General features: G+C 40.2%; 2 protein-coding genes across 2 annotated transcripts in view; both read left to right on the forward strand.

Moving 5' to 3' along the window:
- Nucleotides 1-525: 525 nt before the first annotated feature.
- On the forward strand, nucleotides 526-9,914 carry tgfb1b (transforming growth factor, beta 1b). The gene is made up of 6 exons (XM_060934884.1): nucleotides 526-2,051; nucleotides 6,775-7,038; nucleotides 7,166-7,249; nucleotides 7,365-7,512; nucleotides 7,662-7,812; nucleotides 9,735-9,914. Exons 1-6 carry the CDS (start codon nucleotides 1,712-1,714, stop codon nucleotides 9,912-9,914), a joined length of 1,167 nt encoding a protein of 388 aa, XP_060790867.1. The 5' UTR covers nucleotides 526-1,711.
- A 10,222-nt stretch (nucleotides 9,915-20,136) lies between these two features.
- Nucleotides 20,137-26,481, forward strand: part of LOC132894768 (rap guanine nucleotide exchange factor 2-like) — a 32,067-nt gene continuing 25,722 nt past the window's right edge. The window contains exon 1 of the mRNA XM_060934885.1: nucleotides 20,137-20,175. Coding sequence (XP_060790868.1) covers nucleotides 20,137-20,175 — 39 coding nt within the window. The remainder of the gene's footprint in view (nucleotides 20,176-26,481) is intronic.

The following is a 26,481-nucleotide window of genomic DNA, read 5'->3' on the forward strand; positions in this document are numbered from 1 at the left end:
GTAACATCTGTGGAGTGGCAAATGGCACTCACAAAACTACTGGAGAAACCAGTAATGACCTTTCTTTCTTTCTTTCTTTCTTTCTTTCTTTCTTTCTTTCTTTCTTTCTTTCTTTCTTTCTTTCTTTCTTTTCCTCCTATAATTGTAAAGTGACCTTGGGTTTTGAGAAAGGCGCTATATAAATTGAATATTATTATTATTATTATTAATTCTACAGAAACCCATGAAATTGCCATCTACAGTAATTTATGCAGGGATTTGATATTTTGTACCCCAGTATGTTCTGTTGATAGATAATTAGAGCCTGAGCTAAAAGTCATCTTTTTGATCTATTACAGATGTTTTAGTATGCTCATTTCCTGGGTGGAAAGTTTTTTTTTTTTCCTCCCCTCTCTCTCAGTAAATGCAAGTGGAAAAAACAGTTGTGGTTTACCAATGTTGTCTTGCATGGAACGTTATGTTCTTACAAATCATTTTTGTCTTCAGTGAGCTATGACAAGCGAGAGCAGTTAGTAAGAGAGAAAACGGAACAATGTCAGTTTGAAGATGGATGTGGAACATAACCAAGCTTTGGACACTCAGTTGAGCGAGCTTAAAATAGGAACCATGGCAGCTTTTGCTGTATCAGCGTTCTCACCTTTCTCAAGGGCAGGCTCATGAAACTGCATCTAGATTGTGGATGGTTGTTGCTTGTGGCATATTGTAATGGTGTCCTGTTTACATGCAAGTTCCTTTCTGTTTTTTTTTTTTGAACCAGTGATTGATGAGGGGAAAAAACATCAAGAAGAGGAGGGAGAAAAGGAAGGACAGCTGATCTAAGCCCAGGGGATTATGCTAGTGAGTGTGCATTCGGCATGGAGTTTGGTGTAAACTAGTTTATTTGCTTTGCTTTACCTGGGAGAGAATGATGCTCAGCTTGAAATTGTATCAGGAGGGTTGCATCTGCCTTCTATAAACCTGGAAACTAAATTTGCAGATAAGTTCAAAAATTTGTTGAATGTACAATATACATGAAACCTAATTTTCTTAAATCATCTGAATCTTGCAAAGATTACTATAGACAAGCTTATACATGTTTGAAGTAAGCTAAAACTAAGAAAAAAATTGGTTTTAATGTTGCATTTGTGGCCATCTTATTAACGGGTTAAATTCAGTGGGGAAATTGCCTAGCAGTAAAGGAAGTTTTGTGTCCTTTATGCTAAGCATGCTGCTTCCTTTTCCTCTTTCACCCCTTAACTTGAGACTGAAGTGAGGCATATGAAACAAGGAAGCAACACCACAAGCTACAATAAGCTGTTTTACACGCTTAAATATTAGCATTTTGGACTCCATTGAAGCTGTTGAAGTTGCCTTATGTGCTGCAAGTAATCTGTTTTAAGAAAGTTTTGCTTCAAGCTTGTATTTGGTTTATTGTATGGCAGCATGCTGCATTCCTGAGAGACTTCATTTTCGGAGCTGTGTGTTTGTCCGATGCAGCACTGCTGCCTGCCAGCAAGACAGATATGGGCAGCAATTTTACAGTGGTGTAGTGAGTCTGATTCTGACCGTGGAGTTTTGAATTCAAGCAACCAGCCAATGGAAAACTTTTTTGGAATCCTGAAATGGAACAAGCATTAAATGTGTGTGCGCCTTAAACCTATTTTTTTTCTCTTGAACTTCCTGAGATTTCTTCAGAGCATAAAACGACACCCACTCAGCACCAGTGTGGACAATGAGGGCACAGGGCTTGCTGTTGGCACTGCTGTGCCTGATGGGATGTGTGGGATATTGTGGCACCTTATCAACCTGTAAACCTCTGAACCTGGAGCTGGTGAAAAGGAAGCGCATTGAGGCCATACGCGGACAAATCCTCAGCAAACTACGACTGGCTAAAGAGCCAGAAGATGATGATGAACGAGAAGATGAGGTGCCTGCAGAGGTCCTGTCTGTTTACAACAGCACTGTGGAGTTGAGCGAGGAGCTGATGCAGAACACTGACCATGTGGATTCTCCTGATGCAGAGGAGGAAACGTACTATGCCAAGGAGGTTCATAAGTTTAACATGAGTAATAGTGAGTATTTTCAGGCTGCATGGTTATATCACTATTATCACAAATACCTCATTAATTATTCTGTCAGCATTCCAGAAAGGCACTATAGGAACAGATATGACGACAATGATAACATGCTATAATTAATAGCAAAAGCCTAAAGCTTGCCAGTTTCTTCTTGAGATGTCTCACTGGTTAGCAAACCACAAAAAGGAAGGAAGGAAGCATACTTAGCAGCTGCTAGGGAATGACTCAGATCCCATTTTAAGAGACCTCTCAACTTGTGTTTTCTATCTTTTGAGCACATGCCCATCATTTAACTGTTATCTCTTAGAGCCATACTATGATTATTTATATCCTTTATAGACAGAAACAATATAAACAAAAGCATACTGGCTTTCTACTTTAAACAGAACATTGTATGTGACCCATTTAATGGCAATCATTTCTTAGCTATGCAAGTGCAAATTTTTTTTACTCCTTTTATAGCCTAATTACAAAATTTATGTCTCTTGGAATTTTTTGTTTTCTTCTTAGTTATAATTATACAAGTATGATTAGTGATAGAAATCTATAATCTATATTGATCAGCTGGTCAATTATCTCATCTCATTCTCTCTAGCCGCTTTATCCTGTTCTACAGGGTCGCAGGCAAGCTGAAGCCTATCCCAGCTGACTACGGGCGAAAGGCGGGGTACACCCTGGACAAGTCGCCAGGTCATCACAGGGCTGACACATAGACACAGACAACCATTCACACTCACATTCACACCTACGGTCAATTTAGAGTCACCAGTTAACCTAACCTGCATGTCTTTGGACTGTGGGGGAAACCGGAGCACCCGGAGGAAACCCACGCGGACACAGGGAGAACATGCAAACTCCACACAGAAAGGCCCTCGCCGGCCCCGGGGCTCGAACCCGGACCTTCTTGCTGTGAGGCGACAGCGCTAACCACTACACCACCGTGCCGCCCCCAGCTGGTCAATTAGATTAAGTTAAAAGAATACCACTATTTTCTTTTGTTTTCTCTGTTTATCAACAATTGATATTGAAGACATGAAGCTTCCATGGACCTGTTGTAGTTATGTGATGTAGAATATCTCATTCCTCAAACTCACGTCAAACTCTACACTCTTTTAAAAAACAAAAAAAAACCCTGTAGAACCCTTAAGGGTTTTTTGCTTGTCCCTCTGAGAAAACCCCTAAAATTTCTATGTAGACCAGTCTTTCCCCATCACAAAGGATCCCAAGTAGAACTATTTCAGGAGGCCGAGAACCTTTAATTATCCAAAGGACCCTTTCAAGATATTTTTTGGAAGACTATCCAAAATGCCAAAACAGTTTAGCTAAATTTTAAACACATGACAAGTTCTAATAATTTGGAGCTTGTACCACACAATAATAAGGGCTATTAGCTTCCAAAAAAAAAAAAACCTTGAAACCCTTTCTGATAGGGAAACACTGTAGGGTTCTTCATAGGATATTTAAAGGTTCCCCTTAGACATTTTCTGAGAGTGCATAAAAGAAAACAATAGCTAACATCATCAACAACCCGTTATTTACAGTAATTCACTGTGTTATGCCAGTGGTCATAATGTTACTGCTGGTACATTTACATCTACAAATAAATGTGGAAGTAGAAGTACGTCAGGGTGGTGTGATGCAGCCTGATTTAAGTTATTGTTACCACCTTGAAGTATTTATTGTTTTCCAGTAATACAAATCCAGAGGTGTTTTTTTCCTCTTATCAACGATTTGCCGGGATTTATGATTATTATTATTATTTTTTTTTTAAAGAATGACCATTACATTTACAGTTGCATTTAATGTTGTGGAATGTCCAAGAAACAAGTTAGATCCTGTTTTCACTTTTGTTATAGCAAACATAGAAAATCATTCTTTTATCAGACACTCTTTTCTGTTTTGAAGGTAGAAGGGCAAAAGTGCAGCAAGACGTTACAGAGAATCCGTAAAACATACACCCCTCTGTCCTGAAGATTTTGCCATGCCAGAAAACTCAGTTACAGCTTAACCTCTGTTACAAAACACAAACACTGCATACTCCTTCCATAAAATATTAAACTTCACCGTATCAACAAATACATATTTAAAAAAAAAATCTATTTATATGGGTCATCCACCAACATCAACAAGGTACTGTTTGCAGACCCTGTTGTTAGAGCTGCTGTTATAGAACATTTGTTCAACACCTTCTGACCAATCATATTCAACAGCAGGTAGAACACACAAATAATACTCCAAATACAGGAGTTGTATTATTACTGTAATTTACTCTTTAGTGACAAGTACATAAAATCTTTGACAGCTCTCTAAAGTTCTCAGTGATTATCAGGAACCTCACCCACACTACCTGTAATTTTGTGGCTTCCTCAGGAAAATTTCTCAATAATACTGAACTTCAGGGACTTGGAATAGATGAGCCTCAGTTGACATTTTTAGGAGTTATATTTGCATGGTCTTTCACACATGAAATACATTGCAACAGAAACCATAGCTTGTTGGAGAGCTGAAAGCAGTTATTTCTGTAAAGTACAAGAATGCTTGCTTTAAAAAAACAACAAAAAAACAACAACTTGGTGCTTCCTAATGCATGCTTTTCAGAGAATCTATTTAAAAGGATACATTACTGCATTTTTTTAAAAATTTGACTAGAGTATCCTTTCTATCATAGCACCTCAGTTTCAGTTCAAATAAACACTTTCTGTATTTCTCATCCCATTCCACTTCTTTAAAAGTATAAGTGTAATGTGTAATATAGCAATAATTATTTTAATTAAGCAAGTTCATTTAGGGTCTTGATCTAGGGGCATAGTGGGAGGCTAGTTTTAGGATGTGTAACTTAGACTAGGTTTGGTCTTGATCTGCATGGGAGTTGGTTGTCTGAACTCACAATGCTGGAAAACCACCGACTGCCCCGACCATCTCTGGCTTCTCTGTACACTTTCCTCTACTTGTTTCCTTCACTTTCATGAAGTCTTCTGCTTCTTCTATCATTATGTTTCTCTATAGTGAACCTATAGTGAAATATTGTGCAGTGACAGAAGCACTTATTTGAAGGGGGAAGATGTGGCGTTTTGCTGTGTGGTGGTACAGGGTGGTTTGATGTGAACCATTTTCTCAGAGCCTTAGCCAGGCTGTAATTACCGTCAGATAGAGGGTTAATTTTGCATCACACTAACAGAGGTGGTGAGCACCAGGCCTGCTGCCAAGCCTTCAACCTCCCCCACCAACACTGGCCTATTTCGAAACTGTCTACGTTTCTACATTTCTGAAAATAAAGTATACTTATAGAAATAATTATTGGTCTTTTGTCTTAATAGTTCACTGATATGCATTTTGACTGAGACTAAATATTTATTTCCACCTTTTTTTTCTATGAAAAGGTGTTGAGGATTAAAACTGGATCTTTTTCTTAAGAGCTTTCAGTTTTATTTCTTTTCTGCACATTATCTCTCACTGCTCTCTTTGTCTGCTTATCTACCTGGATTGTAGACAAAGAACCCCAACAGCTGAACTGAAAAAAAAAAAAATCTGAAATAATTTCAGTCCATTTTTTTGCCTTCTCCAATATAATGCAATATATCTTCTTTCAGACAACATGGTCAAGCAGATTAGGTATTTAGTACCTACAAAGGTACCAGACAGATACCAAGAAATATAACAGAAAAAGAGTTTGAGTCTCATTAACAAATTATGATCAGATCATCTCATCTCCTCTAGCCGCTTTATCCTGTTCTACAGGGTCGCAGGCAAGCTGGAGCCTATCCCAGCTGACTACGGGGTACACCATGGACAAGTCACCAGGTCATCACAGTGCTGACACATAGACACAGACAACCATTCACGGTCAATTTAGAGTCACCAGTTAACCTAACCTGCATGTCTTTGGGGGAAACCGGAGCACCCGGAGGAAACCCACGTGGACACGGGGAGAACATGCAAACTCTGCATAGAAAGGCCCTTGCCGGCCACGGGGCTCAAACCCGGATCTTCTTGCTGTGAGGCGACAGCGCTAACCACTACACCACCATGTCGCCCTGATCGGATCATATAAATAATAATTTCAGTTTGTCGAGCACCCTGCTCACTTTTAATAATACTTTTTATTATATCCATGAAGTGATTACGTTGGGGGTATGGCTGTCAAAGTTAAACCAAAGATTTTATATTAGTGTTTTCGCTATAATTTTTTCCAGTTGCATTGATTAGAAGGTGTTGATTAATTTTTTCTGAAAGATGTTTGTTGTGGCGTAAAAGGAAACAAACACTAGTGGAAAGAAGAAAGGGAAAAATGTTGGCAGAAAAGGTATGTTGAGTTAACTAGACTTTTTTAAAATGAAAGAAGGAAGTACGGTCATACAGATCCTTGGGGATGGCATTCCATAGTTTGGGGAGTGTAGCGTTAAAGGATCTGTCTACCACTGATATCAGTTTGGTCTACCATCAAACCAGAATTGGTGGACCTGTGAATCAGACCAGTTTATATTAATGTGTCTATTCTAATGAGTTTCATTTTCGTAGCAATAGCTCATTCACAAGAACTTGTATGGCAGACAATCTAAGGCTAATAATAAAGGGATAAATGTATTGTTATTTAACAAAGAATAAAATGGATGTTTACTTAATATTTATGGAAGGAGTCTGCAATCTCAATGCTTTGATTAGAAGTAGGTAAAATAATAATAATAATAATAATAATTGCTATTTTTGTCTTTTATAGCTGTGAATGACATGGTGATGCTGTTTAACGTCACTGCAATGAAAGGTGTTCTGGGTTCAGACCGTATGATTTCCCAGGCTGAGCTCCGTCTTCTCATCAGAGAGCCTAGAATACCTTCTGGCAACGAGCAGAGGTTAGAGCTTTATCATGGGGCTGGGGATAAGGCTCGGTATCTGAATTCACATTTCATCACCAATGAATTGAATGGCAAATGGATATCATTTGATGTGACACAGATTGTGAAAAACTGGCTGCAAAATCCTGGTGAGTTGATTTTAATCTTTCACAGAATCGGTTCATATCTCAGAACTACAGGAGCAAGAATGTAATGAAGTGTAAATTGTTATTTTTAAAATATACCGTGCATTATTGATTAATTGTGCTTAATCAGACACAGATGAGGAAAGTGCATTGAAGGTGAAGTTACATTGTGCGTGTGGTGAGAGTAACAAACAGATGCTTTTCCAAATTTCAGGTTTGTAATCTGAAGAGCAAATTCAAGTGTTAAGTGTGTAAGGTTTTTTTTTTTGTTTGTTTGTCTGTTTGTTACCAAAAAAAACCATGCATTTTTTTTTAAATTGCACATTCAGGCGTGTCCAATAGTAGAGGAGATACAGGAGCTCTAAAAGCCAAAATGGCAAAGCCACACATTCTGGTAATGTCACTTCCTGAAGATCGTGTCCGTCATCTGAGGTCGCGGAGGAAACGGCAAGCTACAGGAGATGCAGTTTGTTCTGAGTTGAGCACTTTTAAAGAATTTATACATTTCATTAACAAAATCCAAATAAATATTTCATGCTTGATGCTACCTTTGTTTGTATTGTTTTTGCCATGTGCTCTCTCTCCATTTCATTGTCCTCATGGTCTTTTCTTTGTGTTTTATCCAGGCAGTCAGATGTTTGCTGTGTGAGAAGACTTTATATAGACTTTCGCAGAGATCTGGGTTGGAAATGGATACACGAACCCCCTGGTTACTATGCAAACTACTGTATTGGCTCCTGTTCCTTTGTCTGGAATGCAGAAAATAAGTACTCACAGGTAACATGCATCAATGAAACAAATGCGAAATATTTGAAACTTTATTTTTATGCCTTTTCTTAAGAAGTATGCACATACTATAGCCCAAGAAATAACAAATTATAACAAAGTGCTGTTGAATTCTGGACTCAAACAGTAGGTTTAGATTAATTACATAGTTCTAATACATTACATTATTGTTTCTCTGGTAACAGCTCATTCACAAGGGCATGTGCAGTATGTTGAACACTTGGGTAATTTAAGTCGGATAATAAACAGATAAATAAATGTGGTGTTAAGCTGTCAATTAAAAACATACAAGTGTTGCTCTGATGGAGCTTTCTGTAAGGAGACTGTTGCTGTGATATAAGAGGAATAAAAACAATTCCACTTGTGTGTTTCAGGTTTTCAGATCACTTCAGAATTTAGATTTGATACCAATAATCATACATAATAGATGTGAGTTATTTTAATAATGTTATAAGTAAGAAATAAAACACTGGACATTGTAGGGAAAAAACCCAATCTTGGGGTAGTAACAATAAATAAACTTTGTGTTGGGCCACATCATGCTATCCCGTATTTATGTCTGCATGTACATTTGAGCTGAGGACAGCAGCCATTTCAAATTCTAGGTCCAGTTTAAGTTTACTTTTTCCAGCCATGCTGACCATTTTTCTTGTAATTGAGCAGACCATAATCTCAGAGTATATGTTATTTCACCATATAGCCAATTCCTGTAATTATAACTCTTCAGTATAGAATCTTTTTTTGAGTCATTTCAGTTATTCCTTTTTTAACTACTACATGCAGCATTTAAAGCAGATATTTCTGTTTGCTTATTTTGCAAGTTTTGTGGGCTAGCCCCAAGAACAACAAAAACATGGTCTTTGATGTTTTCTATCTAATAATTATTTACAGTATCTAATACGGCGGCACGGTGGTGTAGTGGTTAGCGCTGTCGCCTCACAGCAAGAAGGTCCGGGTTCGAGCCCCGTGGCTGGCGAGGGCCTTTCTGTGCGGAGTTTGCATGTTCTCCCCGTGTCCGCGTGGGTTTCCTCCGGGTGCTCCGGTTTCCCCCACAGTCCAAAGACATGCAGGTTAGGTTAACTGGCGACTCTAAATTGACCGTAGATGTGAGTGTGAATGGTTGTCTGTGTCTATGTGTCAGCCCTGTGATGACCTGGCGACTTGTCCAGGGTGTACCCCGCCTTTTGCCCGTAGTCAGCTGGGATAGGCTCCAGCTTGCCTGCGACCCTGTAGAAGGATAAAGCGGCTAGAGATAATGAGATGAGATGAGATTTCTGTTAGCTTATTTTGCAAGTTTTGTGGGCTAGCCCCAAGAACAACAAAAACATGGTCTTTGATGTTTTCTGTCTAATAATTATTTACAGTATCTAATACGGCGGCACGGTGGTGTAGTGGTTAGCGCTGTCGCCTCACAGCAAGAAGGTCCGGGTTCGAGCCCCGTGGCTGGCGAGGGCCTTTCTGTGCGGAGTTTGCATGTTCTCCCCGTGTCCGCGTGGGTTTCCTCCGGGTGCTCCGGTTTCCCCCACAGTCCAAAGACATGCAGGTTAGGTTAACTGGCGACTCTAAATTGACCGTAGATGTGAGTGTGAATGGTTGTCTGTGTCTATGTGTCAGCCCTGTGATGACCTGGCGACTTGTCCAGGGTGTACCCCGCCTTTCGCCCGTAGTCAGCTGGGATAGGCTCCAGCTTGCCTGCGACCCTGTAGAACAGGATAAAGCGGCTAGAGATAATGAGATGAGAGATGAGTATCTAATACCGGTACTTCTTTCCGGATTTTGTAAGATTAGGGAACTACGGTTTTCTGAAACAAACATGTAAGAATTGCACAGTGTATTTCACCAACCCCTGCTCTAGTTCAACCAATAAGAACATGCATGGAGTAGTTTACAAAAAATTGCATTTTTATAAACAGGTGCTGGCACTGTATAAACATCACAATCCGGGAGCATCAGCCCAACCTTGCTGTGTGCCACAGGTCCTGGATCCTTTACCCATCCTTTACTATGTGGGGAGACAACATAAGGCCAGTATAATAACATGTATGCACTACAGTACAGCAGGGAAACCTTCACCTACTTGGAAAGAAATGTAAATTAATCTGTCTGGCACAATTTGGATGTTCCACAGGTAGAACAACTATCAAATATGATTGTCAAGACCTGCAAATGTAGCTGAATGACATGGGTGGTCTTCAGAGTCTCTTGTTGAGAGGAAAGAAAAGAAGACTAAAATGTATTGAGAGGAAGAAGAAGAAAGGTGTGAATGGAGAGACAATTATTGTCTTTGGACATTTTGTGTTTTCAGATTTTTCTTAGTGAAAGTTTCACCACTTAAACTCCCAGGATCAATCAGTGGGTCCTCATTCTTGTTCCTACATATCCATTAACGATGAAATTAATACAAAAATGTGCTTTATGGTCAATAATTTAATAATAAGATGGGAGTTTAAGGGGTAAACTTCTTTCTAATTTTCCCTGGTACATTACAGACTTTCATTGTTAAATGTGGCCTTAACAAGAAAACAAATGGCCACACCTCATTGAACTTGACTGTGTGTTTTTTATGTGGCCCTATACAGTAAGTGTTGGGCTGCAATGGAAAGTTAAGTAACAGCGGTACGTATTTTAGGATAAAACAAGGAAACATTTGTATTCAGTCCATCTTAGGTTTTTGAAAAGGCAGTATTCAGAATACAGTTATATTAATTATTATGTTCAATAGGTTTGCAATGCATGTGCACACTTTCTCATTTGCACATGGTTAGTCAAAGTTTAGTATAATTTACATTTTTAACCAGCTTTGGCATAATTTGTTAATCATTATAACATTGATCATTTCAAGGAATGATTGATCTCGAACAGTAAATATCAGCCAATGACAGGCTGATGCAGTAAATAACAACATGGTGTCTGTTTGTCCCCAAAAGTGAAAAAGAAGAAACCTGGATTTCCATACCAACTGAGAGACAGGGGTAACAGACATTTTGACAGCCAATATCTGATCACAAACCAAACTGATGAGGCTTATGTCCATTTCACCATGGCATGTACATAGCTGCCAACTACTACGAATAAATCGTATTTATTACGATTTGTTGTTTTGATTACGAAAATACGAATTTACTACAATAAAATATGATTTTGCCAATTTTTATGGGTCATTTTCAAAGTCTATCACCTGTGGGATTCGTATTTGAACCCGTTGTGACTGTGACGTAGTCAGAGCGACAGAAAGCAGTGGGGGAGGGTAAACCATAGACATATAAACATAGACGCCGCAGTCTGCGTAGAATCATATGTCATCTTCGCCGCCATATTGGATGTGGCAAAGTGGAGATTCTTCAACCGTCTCTGGTATAGAGGGCTATTGCGTGACGTCACCGTACCGCGAGATTTTGTTAGGGCGCCATATTGGAAGACCTCAAGTACATACATACTCACAATATAAAACAAACTACGAGCGAGTAAACATTTAAAAAAATGTTCTACAACACTCTAGCCTTACCAGTCACTTACCAGTGACAAAATGGTCTGAACATATTCTGTACTGTTGTAGATTTGAAGTATTCAGATCAGCTCTGCATAAAGCAGCTAAATACTCTCTCTGTCTCCTGGCAGAAAGCTCCTTGGTTTGCTCCCCTTGTGTCTCAATCACAGCTGGTATTCTGTAGAAAGACTTCTTTTCACCTTTCCCATCAGCTTTGTTAGAACACCCTAACACAGCACAAAAGTTTACCATTGTAGGTTGTTTGATGAACCAATTGCATGAAATTCTAACGAAAACACCCTAGTCATTAGACACACTAAATGTGTCAGTGGCTGGCTGTAATAAACGCAGCCAAGGGACAAAACCATCAATCAGAGTCAGTTTCTCAACATATCGCTTCCTTTCAGCAGGCTTCAGGGTTTTGAAATAATCTGCCATGTCCACAGATCATGCACAGACTTATCCATTATATCCACAGTTTTTTGCCAAGTCTCACACAGGTTTCTTTCAAGTCTACTGTTGGGCCAATAAATCATAAATAAAACAGCTCAGATTTGTTTGTTTAAGTCGTTTGCCACTCCACTTTATTCTTGTGGGTTCACATACCGCTGCCGTTATTTCCCCCTAATCACGAGTTTGTTGGTCTTCCAATATGGCGCAGGGTCTGTTTACTTCCGGTTTCGGGTGACGTCAGTAATATCCCTCTATAGCATCTAGACAGTAGCCGAGAATAAAGATGCCTCATTCATGTGCTGCGTTTAACTGTACCAACAGGTTTACCGTCCAAACGAGATCACATGGGATTACCTTTCACAGGTGAGACTGGAAAAATACTTTTCAATACTGTTCCTTCAGTTTCCCAGCTCATCTCCACCGGGTAGGTGTATAGTTATAAGCAGTGAGAATTAGATAATATAGTGCCACACTATGATGAACGTATGATGAATGTTTTTAACCTTTCTGAATGTGAAGGAATCAGTGATGTATTTTGTTTTAGTATGACGTTAGAACCTGGCCGAACTCAGTTTGGCGGTCATTCAGCTCACTTTATTCAACGAGAGTAGGTCTGTGTGGTGACTCAATAAATAAAACAGTAAATTTTTATTTTCATTCACTATTTCCATCATTTATCATATTCAGTCTTGTAGGTTGGTTATTGTGGCCTCAGGTTTTGGTAGCTTGCTACGGTATGCTGACTGATTAGCTTACCTGAGCTATCTATCGCGTATCTGTCGCTAGTTTGCAGTGTACAGGGTATTTCAAACACTATTTATAACCATCACATTAAAAGTTATATGTGTTGTTTTGATGCCTGTTTGTTTCCCAAATATATACGTGTGTGTCTTAATGGGTGAATAAAAGGCATCGAGTTAAATATTATTGTAGAAAGGGGCTTTATGAAGTTCAGTCCATTTACTTGCATTGGTTTACGGGGAAGATTTGCCACATCCAATATGGCGGACACTCTGACGTATCCCAGCAACGGGCCACCAGCTCAATGTGGCGTCTGTCTATGGGGTAAACAAACAGCATGTGGAGAGGGACACCATTGGAGCGTCGAGTGTTTTGGTGAAGATTCAGCGATCATGGAATGAGTGGAGAGCCTCTTCCTGCTCATGTTTCAACGAAAACTCCTAATTCTTCTAAAACTGATTCCAAAGCGGAGTCAAACGAGCGCTGTTCAATAGCGCTTTCTCCAGCGTCGCGCAGCCTTGTTGTCACTCCTGCAAAAGCCCGCCCAAAGAATCCAAACAAAAACCTTGCGTTGTGATTGGCGGGCACGATTTGTTGCCCGGGGTGTGTTGTTGATTCTGTTCTGTTTGATTTGTAGTCATGTGAAGAAGCAAGTTGAAATTGACACATTTTTGAGCTGTTTCACTTTGTGCCAAGCATGTTTTGAGACATTTTTATGTTTGGTGTTGATCACAAGAGGTTCCTTTTATGTTTGATCTGTGCCAAATTGCTTTGATGATACATGTATTCTAGTTCCAGGTAAATTTGTTTCCATTGTTGAAAAGAACTTTGCAAATTAATGTAAGATGATAGTTTAGTTTGTAGAATAAATTTTGTCAAACTATTTTGTTTTGGTGTGATTTTTCAGGGTAGTTTTGGGCTTTGCCCCCCCGACCCCCCACCAAGACTCAGTACCCAACCTTGTATTACTATTTACAATTTCGGAATGTTGGCAGTTATGCATGTAGTGCACAACAACTTTATCAAAGTGTGACATTTACTGTGTGAGAAAGTCACACTCGGCTAGCAAGTTTTAGGCTTCTTTAGACAGATTGACTTTTTACCACCACGTTTGTTAAACTGGCTCCTTACCCAACATCATCTTTGCAGAAAGAAAGCCAAGGCAAGATTAAAAAAAAAGTAAATAAAACACTTCCACATTATTTTGGTAAAATATATTTACGGTTTCATATTTCATTTTTTGGCTTTTTTTTCCTGGCTGCTTGTCTATCTAAAGAAGGCTAAAACTTGCTCAGCTGAGTGTGATTTCTTCACACAATAATTGTCACACTTTGATAAAGTTGCCATTGTAAAACTACATGCCATAGTGAAATGAACATAAGCCTAATCAGTTTGGTTTGTGATCAGCTATTAGCTGACAAAATGTCTGTGTTGCCCCTGCATCTCAGCTGGTATGGAAATCCAGTTTTCTTCTTTTTTTTCATTCATCCCTTAACTCTACATACATTTTCATCGGTGGTGCAGTGGTTAGCACTGTCACTTCACAGCAAGAAGGTTCCGGGTTCGAACCTACAGCCAACAGAGGCCTTTCTGTGTGGAGTTTGCATATTCTCCCCGTGTCTGCGTGGGTTTCCTCCCACTTCAAAGACATGCAGATAACGTAAAAAAAATGTTGAACTTGTTGTGCATCACTCTGGTTAATAGTGTCTGTTTAATGTAATGTCATCTCTCTGTAGCAGTAGTTTGTAATCGTAGTTTTTCTTCAGAAACCCTGTAATAGATAGTTGAGTGTTGATATCAGTCATCCAGCATATTAGAGTGGTTTTAGACATATTTGTTCAACTGTGTTTTCCAATTTGTGGTCAGCAAAACTTCCAGCCCAACTTCATCTTAAAAAGACCAAGACCTGAAACTAACACAAAAACATTTCAGGCATCTGAAACTGACTCTTTGCTTCTTTTAGCCATAGCTTACAATAGAAATGGTTCTCTACATCATAGATACACTGTACACACACACACACACACACTTTGCCACTGGTTGTGGAAATATATTATTAACATTTTAATTCAGATTGTTTGCCATTAAAACATAATCTTGGCAGCTACAGAGCATTTTTAAAATATCCCATCATGTAAAAGTGACAACTATGGCAACAGTGAAAATATTCATAGAATGAACATGGGGCAGTGTGATTCTTTGCACAATGGCCTCTATTAGTGCCTATTACAGTTCCCATTGGTCATCACTAGGTACCATAACATTACAGACCTAAGGGGGCGGTGAGCGCCTTCCCCATGATTGTGCAGCTAGAAAGGTGACCAAATCAGTAGCACACTTCTATCTGTCAAATATACACATTTTTAATTTAAATGTTGGTAATTAGTAATGCAACATAATGCATGGACTGTGAATGAAAAAAACAAACATTTGTTGAAAGGTTGATATACTGTATATTGTGACCTTACTGTCACTGTCTTTCTCACAATACATAATAATACATGACCGTGCAATCCCTAATACTTCCACATATCCTGGTGTTCATCAGGATTGAAAAGCACTGTAAATGCATGCTTGATTTGTGCAAAACTAAGAAGTAATCCTATATGTGTAGGAGATTGTTACTTTAACAGCTCTGTATTTAACTATAACTATGGCAATTGTAACAAACAGGTCCTTGGGGAGCCCTAAAAAGTCCACATTTTTTCTTTCCCTGCTTCCAGCATAATTGTATTCAGTATTTAACTGTATGGTAGACTTGGAAAAGTCTTCACATGGTCAAATTTTGCCATGTTGTGCTATATACAGTTTACATAGTTCTGAAAAATCAGACTTTCCTAAACTGAAACTGGTGCCATATTTGCCTGTATATCCCCTTTGGACATAAGGAAAAATGCTATGGAACTTGATGTGTACAATTGTACACATTATGTCCGAAGGGGATTTCCAATACATGTAGTTATTAGGGTTGGGCGGTATCCAAATTTTGATACCTTTAAACTGTCTCTGTGTTTTCCCGGGGTATACGGTATTACCGAGAAAAAAATAATATTTTGTTTCGGCCTACTGTGTAACGTGCGCCTATGCCTCAAGTGTACTATTTAAAAGCAGCATAGTGCATTGTGTGCATTGTGGTATGGATTAAGCAGAAAAGCGAATTTTGTGCATTGATGAATGGATTAAGAGATATTTCAAAGCATCACGCAACTCTTCCTTCATCTTGAAAATAGCATTCAACTGTCGTTTACACATGTCTGCATTGAAACGCCATTTGCAGCACTATTTCACCTACTCCATCAAAAAAAAGTACACGATGAGCAGGATCATACCCTTTCAAGCATGGGAAATAAAAAAAAAGAAAAAGAATCAACCAACACCCAAGTCCGTTTAGACTACGCGATAAACCATATTCTTCAGCGCAAATGAGGCGAACCTAATTCAAATGCGTGATAGCTGCACAAGGCAAAATCATATGGGCCCACGTCATGCCATGGCGGGGAAATTAATAATCAAATGGCCTTACCTTGCTTAAAACGTTGTCTTGATCACATAACTCCTTACAATTATTCCACTTAAATCCATACGGTTTAACACACCCAACAAAGATAGCAAGCGCATTGCTAATTCCCACCAGAAACCGAACAGTTTACGCTACGATGTTTTCTTCCGTTTCTTCAGTAGATGACATTTCAAATGTTTATTACCCACATCCCAAATGTCATACGTTATATTATTTTACCTTGTTGTTACTCATGTAACCTACTCAAAACACAACTCATTGGAGAGATCTCGTGGAAGTGGAGTACCCCAGGCTATGGTGTGCCTTAGGGGACATATTAGATTTTTCGTTTGGTTTGAAACCAAAATACTGCCACACTGCCGATGTTGTATTTTTTTTTTTGCCACTAACTCGTTATCTTGACATCTTTCAACCGCGGTCTCAGTCTCTTTTTTTTTTTTAAGATAGGACAGTATAGAGAGACAGGAAATGAGCGGGGGAGAGAGACGGGATCGGGAAATAACCTCGGGTCGGAATCGAACCCAGGTCCGCGGATTTATGGTACGGTGCCTTAGCCATCTGAACCATGACACCCCCGGTCTCAGTCTCTTGCGAAGCTTTCTGTCAGACTCCAAATGTCACGCAGGGTTGCCATGGTAACGACATAAACAACCCTGCACGCAATGAGAACTTCTTTAGGAAATTGATAGAATTAGTGAAAATACGATCACACAGTTATTCGGGATGATCTTCAATTTATTATTTTATATTATGACCTCATGTACTCCATATTTATTTAGATATTATATATTTTTTTAAAATGACGGTAATGAGACCGATACCGTTGGTACTTTTGGATACCTCGGGATACCTTCTTACCGTAATACCGCCCAACCCTAGTAGTTATAGCATTATAAAGGTGCCTTGTGGACAGTTTGATAGCCAGCATCTGATCACAAAGTGAACTGATCAGGCTTATGTCTGTTTCACTACAACACATACAGTAAGTAGCTAGCCAACAACTTGACCAAAGCCTGATATTCATTGTCTGAGGAAGTCACATTCAACTAGCAAAGTTTTTGATGTTTTTATCTCAAGTATTTTTGTTAAACTGGCTCCTTACTCAGCATGGTCTTTGCACAGAAATCCAAAAGCAAAGTTAAAAAGTAGCCTAACATTGTTTTTGTTAAAATACACGTCTTCTTCGTTTTTGGCTGTTTTCCAGAATTCAGGTCTTCCCAGACTGACACACAATTTCTTGCTTTAGCTAGGGGTTGTGGGATGTTATTCTAACCAAGTAAGAACACGCCTAACTTCAGTTGTCTAAACAAATTTTCTTGGTCTTCAAACAGCTGATGAGATGCATCCAGTGTGGCTGCTTCTAGTCTGTAAACCTGCAGCCTCACCATCAGATAAGTTTTGGTGCACTGGGAGCTGGGGGAGGTGAAACATGAGCCATCAGGGATCTCTGAAGATCAGTGCAGGGAAACACTTGCTAGTACAGGGTGTTTAAAAAATACATTATTTGAGATGTAAATATCCTAGAAACTACATAGTCTAGGCAAATGAAACTGAACAGGTGTAATGTTGAGCAATATAAGATTTATTCCTCAAAATTTGAATGAGAAATTCAAAGGTATGTGGATTCCATGAATGATTTCACAAATTTTCAATATACGCACCGCCTGAGACACAACACACATCAAGTTGGTAGTCCAGCTCCTGCCAAACATGCTGCAGCATGTCTTTGGTAACAGTCTTTTCTGGTAACAGTGCATTTTTAGAAAATTCTCTCATAAATGCTCGCTGCACAGTCTTGCTCGACTGTGTTCAAGTGTACTCTAACACAAAAAACGCCTTTTCTTTTCCAGTGAATGGCATTTCTATACCTTAAAAGATAAAAACAAAAAACATTAAACATAAAATTTTGACCTGTATCCACACATGCTGTTAAAATTTGAGGTAAATTGAACAAGAATTGGTAAAGTTATTAGATTGTGAAATGATATCAATTTTTTTAAACACCTTGTATTTTTGGCTTTGCTTACATGTAGGAATTTTAGATTTTAAGAGGAATACTTATACTTCACCTCTGACTTATCCTGAAATGTAGTTGTATTGCTTATTGTTGGAACATTCTGCTTGGGCCAGTGCTCTCAGACATTTTCTGTAAAAGACAAATTTATACCACCTGCAATGTGAATATTAGTAAAGCATTAAACAAATCCATACTTAAGGCTATTGTTATCATCTGACTTGTTTACCACTATTAAATGGACTCTTGGGAGACACTTTTACAGAGAAGGGTACAATATTAGAGAAATGTACAGTATTAGAGAAGTGTACAATATATTCCACAAGCCCACCTCTACATCTGTTCCAGGTGTTCAGGAAGCAAGATATCCTGTCAACAAGTTTTATTATGATTACAGACTCAGCAAACATACAACACACAGCGGGATCCTGTTGACACATCAGTCATCTGCAGGACCATAATAGAATTTAAAGTGTTTAGTGTTGATTTCAAGACAAATGTTTGATATTTAAATGCCAAGAGATGCTGAAATGCATGGAACAGTAATATATTCATACACGAGCTAGAGTGTATTAAAACAAAACAAAAACTTTTTTTCCCCCAATGTTGGTACAGCAAGATGATAAGAAATGACTAGATGAGCCACTTTAAAAGATCATTTTATATTGATGTCACAGAAGACAGTCTTATGCTGCCCTCTAGTGTACATTATATTCTTATCAACATTACCTGAACTGCCTGTATTTGTCCTCTCACTTGAAGTCAAAGAGACAAACATGCAGCTTGTCATGATCCCAACTAGCCACAAAATGCAGCTTCCTATGCTCTGAAAACTTTCCCATGGAAGAAAACAGCTTTTTTTTTTACATTTAGTTTTTACAAATTGCTGCTCTTAAATGAACTATTTAAGAAACGTTCAAAGAAGTTTACCTTCTCTGAAATGGACAGCATAAGCCATTTCCCCCTGCCACTTATACACTGTAATCAGAATATAAATACAACTCCAGTTTAAAAAAGTTGCGACACTGTGCAAAACATAAATAAAAAACAGTATGCAATGATTTCGACCTATATTCAATTGAATACAATGCAAAGACGGCGGCACACTGGTGTAGTGGTTAGCGCTGTTGCCTCACAGCAAGAAGGTCCCCATGGCCAGCGAGGGCCTTTCTGTGCGGAGTTTGCATGTTCTCCCCCACAGCCCAAAGACATGCAGGTCAGGTTAACTGGTGACTCTAAATTGACCGTAGGTGTGAATGGTTGTCTGTGTCTATGTGTCAGCCCTGTGATGACCTGGCGACTTGTCCAGGGTGTACCCCACCTTTCGCCCATAGTCAGCTGGGATAGGCTCCAGCTTGCCTGCAACCCTGTAGAACAGGTTAAAGTGGCTAGAGATAATGAGATGAGATGAGACAATGCAAAGACAAGCTATTCAATGTTCAAACTGATAAAATTTTGTAAATATACACATTCTGAATTTGATGCCCCCTCCTTGAATCACCACTTTAATGTGGTGGAGGAGTTTGAGTGCCTCAGTGATTCTAGGAGCTATGTTGTCGGGGGCATTTACCCCGGTAGGGTCTCCCAAGGCAAACAGGTCCTAGTTGAGAGGTCAGACTAAGAGCAGTTCTGAAGACCCTTATCATGCTTGCAGCATGTTCCAAAAACACCTGGTTGGAACATTCTACAGGTAAACAGGTTAATTCTTAACAAGTGATAGTATCATGATTGAGTATGAAAGGCGCATCCTCAAAAGGATCAGTTGTTTACTACCAGTGCTGCTCATGCAATGTTAGGGGGTGGCATAACGCACTCGGTATGCTTGAGCTCATAGACACCCATGATTAGCTAACATCATTGCCACCCCTCCCTGTGAACACAGGCCAATTTTGCTCTCTTGAGCTTCTGGTTGTGGCATAATCAAACTAGCGATCTTTGGATGGGAGGGCGTTGGTTTTAAATGCAGTGCTGCCTGAGCAGGGATGTGATTGGCCAAGGACAAAAAAGCAGGAAAATATATAGACCCATAATGCGACACGGCAGCAGTGTGGTGTGGTATAAACAGACAGTTTCAGAGAACTTTACCCGTGAGATGTTATAATGACTCAGTACCCCGTTAATGGCCAAATGGAATTCAAGGTGAGCAGTTTAACTCCACACAGAAAAGCCCTTGCCGGCCACTCGGCTCGAACCCAGGACCTTCTTGCTGTGAGGCGACAGTGCTAACCACTACACCACCGTGCAGTCTAATAATAATAATTATTATTATTATATAATTATATCATATAATTATCATCATAATTATGAACAGGCCAAATCCCAAACGGCTCCTGGTTGGAGACGGAGTGCACTACTGTAGAAGCCTTTTTATACTTTCTATAGGGCGGTTTTGGAGAGAGTTGGGGGGCATTTGGGATTCAGTTAATTATTATTATTATTATTATTATTATTATTATTATTATTAACAAAAGAGCAGCTAGCTTCGGCTGAATCCCAAATGCCTCCCAGCTCTCTCCAAAACCGCCCTATAGAAAGTATAAAAAAGCTTCTACAGTAGTGCACTCCGTCTCCAACCAGGAGCCGTTTGGGATTCGGCCTGTTCATACGCATGCGTAATAGCGCTCGTTTATAGATGTGTTACTAACTAACTAGCTAACTAACTACAATTTCCAGTGAATTCAAACTGGGACACACTTTAAAACTACTACCTGGAAAACAAAACTGTTGATGAATTAACAAACTGATTAATTCCTAACTTCACTCGTGTGTACTTATGTAAAGTATTAAATTAGTTTGCAAGCTAACAGTGTAATGTGTTTCTACATCCAGGCTGCTTTAGCGCACGCACACACACACACACACACACACACACACACACACACACACACACACACAGCCAACATGGACTGAGAGAGGACCCCCCCCCCCACACACACACACACACACACTCAGACACTCACCCAGAAGTTTCTTCACCTCATCTTCACTCATGTAAACGTTGACACTCGGGTGGTTGTTATGGCTGTTGGTGCTGATTATCCCGCTGGGTCTGGCGAGGCACAGGGCCGCCTGGAGTAGCAGGAGCAGCACGCAGCCCCCGAGTGTCCGGAGGGCTGGAAGCGGCCGAGCGCGGAACTCCGTCCGGCGACCCTCAGCGCCCCGCACCGCCTCCTTTTGCCCCAGCATCGCACCTTCACTCTTCCCTCACACTGCTTTAGCAAACCCTCAGGCTCTACCCTCATCCAAAACTTGAGTGGCCTCCGGTGGGCAGCATTCCTATAGTAGGTGTTGATAACGACGCTCACAAGAACCCCGCTCCGTCTCCAGCCTGTTGTCCGGTGCTTCCTGGCCAAGCTAACCGTAACGCTAACGACGCCAGCTAGCTAGCTAACTTTGTTCAAGTCTTCAAGACTCGGGTCACATAAAGGTTACTCTCGCGTTATGCATAATGGGCTTTTTTTATTATTATTATTGGTACCGCTTAACCTAGGGTAGGTTATTATGCACACGCGTGGCTCATTGGAGTTGCCTATGGATAATGTGGTAATGTGGTCCTACCCCCCCCCCCCCCCCCCCCAAAAAAAAAGAATTTGCATGATTCACGAGGGTCGCATTTTTATGCCTGAAAATCCGGAATTCCGGAAAAATCTGGAAGAATCACATCCTCGAAGAAGAGTCTGGAGACAGAAATCTTAGTTTCTCGGTCGTTAGTCTGTGCTACTTGCTCTAGATAGCACTGGCTTGACCATTTTATTAGCATTTGTTAACACTACTGATGAACGCTACACCGGCTGGAAGATGACACCACTGCCGTGCTGATGGCGCTGACTCGTGGTTAAGCTTGTGTTGGCCTTCGAGAATGCCAAGGGTGATACATTTTTGGTCCCTCCAACTATAAATCAAAATCTAATTGGTTAATTCATCTGCCACTTCCTACATAAACCATACACTGCCATGGCCTTCTGTCCCAGCAATGAAGTCCTAACCAATGAGTGAGCTGGCTCTAAACTCTTCTCAGCCTAGAGACAACAAACAAAAAAAATCTCACTGGAGAACTCTGTTTTAATGTTTTCAGAACAGTAACCCTTTCATTTCTGAAGCAAATTTGATAGAAAATGAGGCCAAATTAAAATTAGAAGAGAATAATTATCATGAAATTATTAAAGAAATTAAAGAATGAAAGAGAACATTTGAAATGCTGATATGTTTGGGCCTTCTCTGAAGGCCTAGAAGGCCCTGACAGTTCTCCTCTGGTGTAATAATAATAATAATAATAATAATAGCTTATCAGATATATTCCATTCAGCTACTTGTCTTCGACTCGTTCAATATCATGCTAGCTGAAGGGAATATATCTGATATACCACTCAACGCGGGGTGGCACGGTGGTGTAGTGGTTAGCACTGTCGCCTCACAGCAAGAAGGTCCGGGTTCGAGCCCTGTGGCTGGCGAGGGCCTTTCTGTGCGGAGTTTGCATGTTCTCCCCATGTCTGCGTGGGTTTCCTCTGGGTGCTCCGGTTTCCCCCACAGTCCAAAGACATGCAGGTTAGGTTAACTGGTGGCTCTAAATTGACCGTAGGTGTGAATGGTTGTCTGTGTCTATGTGTCAGCCCTGTGATGACCTGGCGACTTGTCCAGGGTGTACCCCACCTTTCGCCCGTAGTCAGCTGGGATAGGCTCCAGCTTGCCTGCGACCCTGTAGAAGGATAAAGTGGCTACAGATAATGAGATGAGATGAGTCTTAAAAAGAGTGCCTCTTCCTTAAGTACTTTTCCTCCAACCCCAAGCACTACCAAAGCATCTGCTGAACCAAAAGTTGATCAACTTATTTTCTTAATTTTTACTAATTGTTGCTACTTTTATAGGGCTGATGACACGTTTTTGACATCTTTGGCGATGTTTTATAACATAAAAAGTAATTCCCAATGATCCATATATTAATTCACGAAGGCGCCTATTTTACAAGTTATGATAAAAAACGCGGCTATTTGGGCAAATTTGACGGGGCTGCAGCACCCAGGAGACGAATGAGGAGGAGGGGCTATATGACGTCAGCGAAAGAATCTTTCTCCTCACTTACCAGTTTGTTGTTGATGCGACAGGTGTTCAGTTTATCATTATTAGTATTATTATTATACATTATTATATATATATATATATATATATATATATATATATATATATATATATATATATATATATATAGTTATTATGCCTTTGCGTTGTGTTGCCGGCTTTTGCTCCAAAACCTACAAGGATGGGGTAAGTTTATTCAAGTTTCCCAGAGATCCCGAGCTGCATGCGAAGTGGGTGAAGCAAGTCAGGCGCACTCGTGACAAGTGGGAGCCCTCACCAACATCCGTCCTGTGCTCTGAACACTTCGATTTGGATTGTTTTGACACCCTTCCCACCTTAAAAGAATCTCTTGGGTGTTCAGTTCAGCACAAACGTGTGTTACTACCATCAGCAGTGCCTACAGTATTCCGGAGGGGGTCTACTAGTAGCTATGCCGGATCCAGCAGTCGCCTGGGACAAGGCGACTCCTCCAAAGACAGTCCTCCTGTCAGAACATGTGTTGAGAAACGACATAAGATAAAGGTACGTAGAGCTATAGAGTGTTCCGACATGATGCTAAAAATAGTAACAATGCGGTCTGCGCGGCCATCTTGGAAGTGACTCGCTCCAGAGCGCTCATAGAGTACACATCATAGAGTACACATTCATGATAATCATAAATGTAATCATAAAGTCGGTGTGATATCAGTCATGTATTTGCTTGTGAAAGCTTGCGGCTTTCATGTAACTGCCGCCTAGCAACGAGAGGCAAAGGGTAAAGAGGGTAGGCTATCATAGATTCTATTCGGAAGAGATCAATACATGATTGCTTAAAAATTAGGTATTTTAACAATTTGCATCTGTTTTGTGATTATCGTGACACTTGTGTGTTATATAGAACTGTATGTCTTATCAGCACATCGAGGATCTTCCACCGGAGGCTTTAGCAAGTACTCGTAGTAACACTACACTTTACCCTTTGCCATGCATTGTTAGGGACCGGTAGCAAGTACCCCGATGACGGACTTCAAGAATATGTAGAAAAAATTTAGAAATTATACTTTCCAAAAGTCATTTGAGCTTAGTGTATTGCATTTCCATTTATATTGTAGGTTCTTGCTGATGTTTTTGCGGAGTATGACGCAGCTGCTGAATCAGAAGCTGCAGAGTTTGTATGTACTAGTTGTGAACATTCACATTATTATCAATCTCATTTATTTAAAATCAGATAAAATCATGCCATCATGATCACTACTTAAAGTACCAGTATTTGGTTGTTCTTTTGTTCAGAGGAAGAGCTAGCACTAGAGAGTTCACCGGCGTTTTCATGCGCCATTTCCATTGAGTAGAACAGCCAGTGAACCGCAGCGTGTTCTTCCGCTGACGTCACAGCATGGCCGCGAGCCACGGACCCAGTTTTCTTGCGTTGTGCAATTAAAAGTTGGATATTCACGTAACAACAGCTTCTTTTCACGTAATTATAACAGAAATCTAACATGTTTGCCATAGTTTATTTAAGAAATTGCATAGAGTCATGTTCGTGTCATCAGACCTTTAATCCACAGTTGCTTCACCTCTTCTCTACTCTGGTTATTACTTCGAAATATATTCAACTATGATCTCACAACTTATTTCTTAATTTTTTTTATTACTTCTGAATATGCTCAAGTATGATCTCAGGACTTATTTCCTATTCCTTGGCAATGTTTAAGTACATCTAGTTATGCCAGGAAAGCTGACACAGAGAGAGAGAGAGAGAGAGAGAGGGTGTGGACAGACACTCATTGAACACAGAGGTGGACAAAGTACCCAACTTCATGACTTAAGTCGAAGTACAGATACCGCTGGTCAAATGTTACTCTGATACAAGTCATACAGTCAAATTTTTACTCAAGTTAAAGTACTGGAGTTTACCCTTCCACATTTCTCTCTCTTACACCATATCTGCCCATCACATTCTCATCTCCTCTGTTTCCCTCACCAACATGTCCGTTGAAATGTGCTCCTATCAGCACGCGCTCCTCCCTCGGTATACTTTCTACCACTTCATCCATCTTTTCCCAGAAAAACTTTCTCTTCATTCTCACATCCAACCTGTGGGGCACACACAACATTGATTACCACTCCTTGAAAATCCAACTTCATGCCTATCACTCTATCTGACACTCTCTTCACATCAATCACACTGTTGATCAACTCTCCCCTCAAAACAATACCAACACCATTTCTCTTTCCATCGACTCCATAATAAAACAACTTGCATCCACCTCCAATGTTCTTGGCCTTACTTCCCTTCCACCTCTCTCCTGCACACAGGAAATGTCCAACTTCCTTCTTTCCATCATACTTGCTAACTCTCTCGCTCTGCCAGTCAATGTTCCCACATTCAGTGTTCCTACCCTCAATTCTAAGCACTTTCCCTTCCATCTTTCACGCTCTCTCCTAACACGCCTCCCCCTTCTCTTTCTCCTTCTCCGTTTTGGTGCAATAGTAGCATACTTTCCACTGGCACCCTGTTGACCAACAGTACTGGAGGCGGCTGTGGTTAACCCAGGCCCCGACCGATCTGGTATGGTATTTCTCTTTTCAATCCGCATGTTAGATTTGGCACTGTTTTATGCCAGATGCCCTTCCTGACGCAACCCTCTCCAATTTATTTCTCCAAGTTGATCAACTTATTGTATTAATTTTTACTAATTGTTACTACTTTTAATCCACAGTTGCTTCACCTCTTCTCTACTCTGGTTATTACTTCGAAATATATTCAACTATGATCTCACAACTTATTTCTTAAGTTTTTTATTACTTCTGAATATGCTCAAGTATGATCTCAGGACTTATTTCCTATTCCTTGGCAATGTTTAAGTACATCTAGTTATGCCAGGAAAGCTGACACAGAGAGAGAGAGAGGGTGTGGACAGACACTCATTGAACACAGAGGTGGACAAAGTACCCAACTTCATGACTTAAGTCGAAGTACAGATATCGCTGGTCAAATGTTACTCCGATACAAGTCATACAGTCAAATTTTTACTCAAGTTAAAGTACTGGAGTTTACCCTTCCACATTTCTCTCTCTTACACCATATCTGCCCATCACGTTCTCATCTCCTCTGTTTCCCTCGCCAACATCTCATCTCATCATCTCTAGCCGCTTTATCCTGTTCTACAGGGTCGCAGGCAAGCTGGAGTCTATCCCAGCTGACTACGGGCAAAAGGCGGGGTACACCCTGGACAAGTCACCAGGTCATCACAGGGCTGACACATAGACACAGACAACCATTCACACTCACATTCACACCTACGGTCAATTTAGAGTCACCAGTTAACCTAACCTGCATGTCTTTGGACTGTGGGGGAAACCGGAGCACCCGGAGGAAACCCACGCGGA

Source organism: Neoarius graeffei, chromosome 12 (assembly GCF_027579695.1).
Source record: "Neoarius graeffei isolate fNeoGra1 chromosome 12, fNeoGra1.pri, whole genome shotgun sequence".
In the NCBI taxonomy this organism is placed as follows: domain Eukaryota; kingdom Metazoa; phylum Chordata; class Actinopteri; order Siluriformes; family Ariidae; genus Neoarius; species Neoarius graeffei.

Coding starts and splice junctions, on each gene's coding strand:
- tgfb1b (XM_060934884.1), top strand. CDS start 1,712: ATGAGGGCACAGGGCTTGCTGTTGGCACTGCTGTGCCTGATGGGATGT. Junction 2,052..6,774: donor TAAGTTTAACATGAGTAATA/GTGAGTATTTTC, acceptor TGTCTTTTATAG/CTGTGAATGACATGGTGATG. Junction 7,250..7,364: donor GATGCTTTTCCAAATTTCAG/GTTTGTAATCTG, acceptor TTGCACATTCAG/GCGTGTCCAATAGTAGAGGA.